The sequence below is a fragment of the Cyanistes caeruleus genome, chromosome Z (assembly GCF_971803275.1).
Source record: "Cyanistes caeruleus chromosome Z, bCyaCae1.hap1.1, whole genome shotgun sequence".
NCBI lineage: Eukaryota > Metazoa > Chordata > Aves > Passeriformes > Paridae > Cyanistes > Cyanistes caeruleus.
This window is the reverse complement of record NC_141732.1, coordinates 29,158,478-29,166,356: the sequence shown is the minus strand read 5'-3', so window position 1 is coordinate 29,166,356 and position 7,879 is coordinate 29,158,478. Positions and strand designations below refer to the sequence as shown.

The 7,879-nt window shown below is 44.2% G+C and overlaps 1 protein-coding gene across 2 annotated transcripts in view; it reads left to right on the top strand.

Moving 5' to 3' along the window:
* The first annotated feature begins 3,317 nt into the window (after positions 1 to 3,317).
* The window catches only part of SVEP1 (sushi, von Willebrand factor type A, EGF and pentraxin domain containing 1), a 121,679-nt gene continuing 117,117 nt past the window's right edge, over positions 3,318 to 7,879 (top strand). For both annotated transcript variants that reach the window (XM_086868332.1, XM_023944315.2), the window contains exon 1: positions 3,318 to 7,803. In XM_086868332.1, coding sequence (XP_086724458.1) covers positions 7,285 to 7,803 — 519 coding nt within the window. In that variant the 5' untranslated portion in view covers positions 3,318 to 7,284. The remainder of the gene's footprint in view (positions 7,804 to 7,879) is intronic.

Here is a 7,879-nt window from a genome sequence, read left to right as displayed (position 1 = left end):
ATAGGCAAAAATAGTTAATACGCTTTTAAAATCTGGGGCACACCACTTGATGTTTCAGAGATAGAAGAGATATATTTGTACTTTGTTGGAGAGCAGTGGCACTGGAAGGATTTTTATTCCACAGTTTTCCTGCACACAAATGCTTAGGGGTCCACTGCATTATTATATGTTTAGAGTTCAACTGCTTGACTTCACACTGATGTGTGAAGCATCTCCTTTTGAGAGAGGCCCCTGACACTTTCACTTAATACCATGTAATTCTTTATTAGAAATTATACTGGAGTCTCTCTCTGTTAATCAGCTCTGGTTTTTTTAATTTATCCTATTCCTTTGTCTGTGTTAGTTTTAACACTAGCTGGAAATTAAACCCCTAGCAGGCCACTCCCTTTCCCCCCACCCCTTCTGGTAAAGGGAGGGACAAAAGCAGAGACTATGGGCTGAAGTAACAATTTGTAGAAAGCACAAAGCAGTGAAATAAGACATGCACCAAAACAACAGCTATATTAATAGCAAAAGTATACAAGAAGAGAAGGTGTTTTACCCATGAAAAGGTGTTCACCACTGGGAACAAAACCATGATGGCATGGGTAGGTCACATCCCCATGTCTTCCCCCAGCAAAGGCACAGCTCTGCAAACAGGACACCATCACACCTCTTTTCAGTTTTCTCCATGAAGCTGAAGGTATTTTCCTGTTTAAGAGCAGCATTTTCATTGTAGTATCTTAAATGCACACCCAGTATACATAATATTCATAAGCAATACTAGAAGTTGTGTGAATTTTAATAAGGTAGCTGTATCTCTTGAGACTGGAGTACTTTCTTTAACAACAGAGAAAACTCACACTTCTCCTGCTTGTGAGTTTCAGTTGCAATTGGGAAGGACTGCTCTGCATGCCCTAAACCTTCTTTATCTTACTCCTTTAAACTTCAGTATCTCTGGAAATTACAGAACTGCACTATTCCTTCAGAAAAGCACTTTCCAGTTGTGTTTGTGAAGGCTATTTCTTAGATGCTTTGGAGTCTGTTTGACATAGTAAAGAGAGTTTAGGAATTTACCCTTGTTGTCCCAGAGGACCCCTCTGCTGGGTTAGCACAGAACATCTTGAGAAGGACCTATGCACAATCAGCAGTACCTTACAGTAACTTACAGTATGCTGTAAGTTAGCAGAGTGAGAGACTGACAGTGCTTTTGTATTTCAAGGCTAAAACATATAGAATGTTTCGAAAAAGCAACCTGGAATAGCCTGTCTACCAAACCTATTTTTTAATTGTATCAGCCTATTCAGGAGCAAAAAAATGCCATAAACAGGCATCACCCTACAGACCTTTTCTGTATCTTTTATCTTGTCTATATCTTTTGTCCTGCCCTACTGGACTTTTCAGAATCTCAAATTATCCTGATTCTGAACCTGTCTTTTATTATCAAAGGTAATATTTCTCCCTTCCATATTTCTCTCACATTCAGTGTTTGCCTGAATCTTTCAAAAATCAAACAGCACATACTTCAGGGTGTAGAATATGGCAAAATATGCTCACTTTAGCATGAATGTTGTAGGCCAAAGACAGACTGACTGTGTGCTTATGATAAAGTATGCTCCATGAATTTTGAAGAGCTTAACTTAGAAGTGTAATGAACATCTGCTGTGCAACACAGAGACCAACAGATGTTTTGATTTTGCCTACCTTTTTTTTTTTTAATCTTGGAAGCTAGCCATATGATATTCCTATTGTGCATTGGGCTTGTCCACCAGTGAAGACAAAATTCTTATGACTAAACTTCGTTGTCTGAATAGTGAGAAGCAATATGAATCTTGTTCTTCTTTTTTTCTTTTTTTATAACTTGAACTAACAACCCATAATTTGGCTCAGCCAAATGTTTGTTTGCTCTGCTGAAGACTAAAATGCACAGACCTCTGCCTGAAAGGAGAAATTTTTGGCAGACTGACACTTCTCCTCCTACATAATAATCTTTTTCCAAAGTCATGTGGACAGACATTTTGCTCTCATTTAAGTGCTATATTTTCTCTTCAGTCTGTGTCAGAACTCCCAGAGGTGTCAATGGGATTTGTGTGGATAAATCAAAACTGACTGCCTTCAATGGATACGTGTTTAAACAATATTTATGTGGGAAATATGAACTTCAAGTTTCTAGCCCAGGAAAATTTATCTTAAAATAATTGCAGCCCATGAATTTGAAAGCGACTGGTATTTGAAAGGATTTCAAAGTATCTCTCACAACTTTTAATGGCAAAACAAGTGATAATTTAAGAGCTTAATCTCCTTTTATTCCTCCTTCTTGAGAATACTCTTATATTTATAGAAAATTCTTTGTTTCCTCCATATGTTATGTTTACGACTGAGACTTAAAATGGCAAAAAAAAATTTACTCAGATTTTATGACTAAGATCTTGATAGACTAGCTTTGGCTCCTCAGTACTGAATGCACCATTCTTCCTGCATAATGCTCTCTCCTCCACTCTCCTTTCACTATTGCCACAAAAAAAAAAACCAGTTTAAAATTTTAACTGTCAGAAAGTGGTGAGACAGGGTGTTTCAGCAACACATTCTAACATGGGGAGCTCCCAAGAGCACACCCTGCCTTGCAACAAGACTGCAGTCTTGCTTGATCTTTGCTATAGTCTGAGGACGAAGAATGAAGCTGCAAGCAGGTAAGGCACTGCAGCACTGGAAGGCGAAGGTTCCCAGCCAAGAGAAGACACACATTCCAGGACTCAGAAGCTGGACATGTTCTTTCTCCTAAAGGGAAAAGGAAGAAAGAGGATGAACTTCCCAAAGCCCTTTCTTTCTCCCCATTTCCTAGAACAGCTCTGCTGCTTTCATTTAAACCATGAAGGCTGTATGTAACACACCAGGGCCTGGCACTACTCTGATATTGTATTAATGTCTGTCTCCCTGAGGGCAGATTTCAGAGGTCATTTCTGAGATTGAAAATATTTCTACCCCTACTCTGTAAAGTGCTATTCCTGAAAGCCTTCCTCCTCATACAGCTCCTTAAACACTCCCTGCTGAAATACTGCCTGACATCTTCAAGGGGGAGTGGAGAGCACAGAGTAGTCCTGTACCCTGGCAAAGGCTGAAGGGGAAGAAAGAAGACTAGCTCTGATAGATACACGTTGTGTTATGTTTCCCCAGATGGACACTGTGTGCTTGAGCACAAAGAGAGTCTTAGAACAAGCTGAAGTAACATCAGGTTCTTATTTCTGTTCTTAAGTTGTCATTTTATCTCTAGTTTAGCTAAAATCTAGAATGCTGTAAAATTCCTGCAGAAGACCTTACATTTCAGTTGCAGCTGGGTTTCCACCAAGTTGCTAGCAGAACATCTTTACTGTAAAAACAAAAATGACCTGCATTCCTTCTAGGATTGTAGGGTATGTGATATTGTGGCATTGTCTCTGCAGGCACAAATACTGTGTGGGCCGAGTATAAGGATGTGTTCTATCCAGCTGTATTTGGGGGAACGTGAAGGGGGGGAAATACAATGCTTTTCTTCTCCATATTTGGAAAGATGCTTGGCCATGTTTCATTGAGTAATTCAAGCAAAAAGCTATTTGGCTAAAGGACAGCAATCCTCAGACTGTTTGTTTTCAGAAGGTTTTTCTGCTGGGGGTAAAGATTTCCCTTTTGTTTAGTAATCAGGCTGGTGTTAAATGACCATATGATCTTGTGGGGAGACAGTAAAGAATTACTGGAATTCACCAAGTCTGTGGATTTTAATAAGACAATTAAAGAGATACAGTAATATGAGCGTAAAAGCAGCTGAAGTGCTGCTCTTAAGCTTTGCTTTTCAGGACCAGTCAGCCCCCTTCTGTCACATGACAAAGACAGTTTATTCACAAGATCTCTTTTTTTTTTATTACCTGCTGTTTTGTAATGGAATAGAGTCACAGTCCAGCACCACCTTCTTAAGTACTCTGTCATCAGAAGCCACATGAAACCTGCATTTTCTGTTCAAGTAATGAAGCCCAGGGCAGATATTCTGACCTTCAGAGACACTTAAAGTGGGAAAAAACTCCTTCTGCTCTCCACCTCCCCATCTGCTACAGATCAGTATGAACCAAAGCACAAATAATATGCATGAATACAACAGGGAAAAGACCATCAAAAGAAGAGAGCTTAAGCACACCAACATGGAAAGGATTTGTAAAGAGCTGGCAGGCGGGCTTGGAGAAGGCAATTTCATTACAACAGAGATTTCCCCTGGAAATGCTGCTTTCAGAAAAGCTTAGGGAACATGTAGTGAACAAAATGTTTGCTGCTTACACATACATACATGACCTTCACCATCTGCAAGATGACTTTTTCTTTTGCAAGTACAGCCTTGTGGATAAAATACCTTCTTGAGGATTTTAAATGCTGAGTCCAAGCTTTTAAGTTTCAGTGTATTCCAGAAATTATTCCAGGGTTTTGTTATATCAGGAGCAGACTTGAATTTTTTGGCTGCCATCTCTCTTTTCCTCATACCATTAGATTCTGTTTACTACAGATGCTGATGCTGACTTCTCACAGTGTCCTGTGCTCTCCTCTCTTCATAAATAGATTGAATGTCAATGAATGTAAAGAGAATTACCTGTGTTATATACTAGGGAAAATATATAAGGAGAATTATTCACTAAATACAGGTCACTGATTCTCTTCAAAGCCTTTTGCACACTAATTATCTATGGACTGAAACTTCCCCTTGCCATTCAAAATTTTCTGGATTTTGTTTCACAAAAATACTGTGCTAGCATCTCAGTCTTGCATCCATAGTCAAAGTTAAGCTGTTCACCTCTTTATTCCTCTACTACTGCAAACTCCCTGTGTGATAAATATATTTACATCATCCATTGATGTCTTCACTCTGCAGCCCTGGACACATACATCTTTTTGTTAAACCAGTAAGAGATTCCGTGCAGCATGACTAGAAGGCCTGTATGACTTAAGAAAATACATGCTTTCACAAATTGTACATATATCAAGGATTAATTCAAAACTGCCCTGCTATTTTTTGCATTCATAATTCTGATGAGATCATTGAGACTGAAATTAACTACTGTGTTTTCACCATTAGTCATACCTGATTGCACGCTGGCAACCGGCCCTTGTCATGAATTGTTGTTATTCCTTTGCTAAAAGTGTTTTCAGTATATCTCCATTTCCTTTTCTTCTGAGTCTTAAAATGTGTGGCATTTATAAATATGAATCTGGGATTATGTAAATATGGATAAAACAAAGGAACTGACAGCTTTCCACCAAACTAACCCAGACTAAAGTTCTTTTTATGACCTGAAAACTCAGGGGTAATAGCAAAACATCGTAACTGCAATGATCCACTTCGGTTAGGAGCACCTTGAGAAACCAGACTCTTCTTGCCTATACTTTTCCATTCTTTCATTCTGGTTTGTGCAAAGACCAACAGTCTACAGACCAGTGCAGTATGGATGAGAAGACTAGGTGTAATAGTGGTATGACTCAGACCACAGTGGATGCAATTAGAGCATCATTTCTTTCATCTTCCGAAGACCAGTTGTGCAAATCAACTTCCTGAGGACTTCAGTGGTTGTAGCAACTTTCAGCTACCCTTTCAAGACAAAAAGGTAGCCCAAGCATGATGCTGTCTCCTTCATTTTAGTATGACATGAACAGAAGCTGATCAGTCCATCACAAAGCACACCCTTCAGTACAAGAACCTTTCTTCACATATGCCTCTGTAAGAATGTCTGATTTCTATTTCTTTCTCTTCAAGCACTGAGTTGCAGAAGTATACCTAAGAAACAGATTTTCGTGAAGCACTTGGACTACTCCATAAACACGCAAAAGCATGTTGGGTGTGTATATCAGATGCTTCATTTCCCCTAATTAAATCATATTTTCTGTTGCTTAGTCTCTTGGCATTTGAAGTGAAATCTGAGTATTGCTGTGACAGTATTGGATCAATTTTCCATCAGCTCAGCTCTTTATCCTCGGTGGATAAAGAATGTGTAATTCAACCAAATGTACACGTGGGGCTTAACTTGCAAGTGCACCAACATACCTGTGTATTCCGTCGCACTGTGATGTATCAACAAAAGCAAGCTTGAGAGGAGGAGTAGATAATGTGTAAAGGAAGGAAAGTACCAACAAAACGCCAGAACAACAGGTTTACATGGCTAATCTGTCCCAGAGGAATTTTTGTGAGACTAAGTTACTCCTGAAAATGCAGTTGATTAAGCAGAAAAACTGTTTCATCTGAAACCAATGGCCAAAATATACCAAAGCTCTCGACTCATAATATTCTTGAGAATTAAATCTGTACTGAGGTCGACTGAAGGGTAGTGGGCTCTGAAATTTGCAGGAGGTCTCTTTGCAAGTATATCTCTCTCCTAAGGTGATTCACAGACAGCAAGACAGAACAGGACCTCTTCCAAGAAATGGCTTGTAATGTCACACATGGCAGCCAGGAATTTTTCACAACGAGCACAGTTTATTGTCACTGTTGCTACATCAATGTATATGTTTGCGTACACACGTCCATGTACATATGCAAGTGCTGTCCCTGTCTTTTACGCACACACCCTTGTGGACACTCACCCCACATATCTGGACACCTCGCTGTCATTTCTGTAAGATGTACATAAATAAAGTATTGCTACATCTCGAAAGTTGAAAAACCGAGTCCTCAGGCTGCTGAAGTGCGCCCTTCAACAAGAGAGGGAGCCTGCGACAGAGCCAGGAGCGAGACCAGAGCATATGGACCCTTCAAACCTCCCAGCCGCAGGCTCATCCTTCCCGCAAAACAAAGAGCTAAATTAACCACGATTAATTCAGCACGTTTCAGTGCAAGCCCTCACTCCGTCCCCGCGAACAGCAGCTCCAACCCGCGCGGCGCGGGAGCGGAAAAGGCGCTCCTCACTTTTCGGGGGGTCCTGCCTTTCCGCCCCCCTTCGCTTCTGCTCGGCGCCTTTCCAGCGACCGCCACCCTCCTCCCCGCTGTCGGGCTGTCCCCTGCCAGCCGTGCGGGACCCATCGGGGCGGGACGGGGCGGCGGGAGGCGGGGAGGGACGCGGGGGGAGAACGCTTCCGAAAGGCGAGGAGGGGAAAAAGGGAGAGAGGGGCGTGCGAGGGGCAGCGCCTCAGCCGCGGGGGATTAAAGGGCGCGGATACCTGCGGGGAGGCCGGCAGGGAGACACAGAGAGGCAGGCAGAGAGGCAGGCCGGACGCCCCTCCGAGCAGAGAGGAGGTGGGGCGTCAGGGGGCGACCAGCAGCTCTTCTCCCGCGGCTGCCGGCGTCTCCCCGCGCCCGCCATGTGGCCCCTGGTGGCTCTCTGCTGCTGGGGGGGACTCTCGCTGTCCCTGTCGCCGTCGGCGCCGCAGGGCCGGGCGGGCGGCCAGCCGGGCGCCCTCCTCCGCGCCCCAACTTTCGCCTCGCCTTCCCTGGAGGCGCCGGCGCTGCCCGACACGACGGAGAGCAAAGTGGAGAAGCTGGGGCGCGCCTTCAAGCGCCAGGTGCGGCGTCTGCGGGCGCGCAGCGGACGGCTGGAGCTGGTGTTCCTGGTGGACGAGTCGTCCAGCGTGGGTCCGGCCAACTTCCTCAGCGAGCTGCGCTTCGTCAAGAAGCTGCTCTCCGACTTCCCGGTGGTGCCCGCGGCCACGCGCGTCGCCATCGTCACCTTCTCCTCGCGCAGCAACGTGGTGCCACGCGTGGACTACATCTCGCGGCGGCGGCCGCAGCAGCACAAGTGCGCCCTGCTGGGACGAGAGATCCCCGCCATCGCCTACCGCGGCGGCGGCACCTACACCAAGGGCGCCTTCCAGCAGGCGGCGGTGAGACGGGCGGGGGCGCGGGCTCCGCGGTGCCGGGGGATGCGCGGTCAGGGGAGCGGCGGTGCCGGAGGGGCGG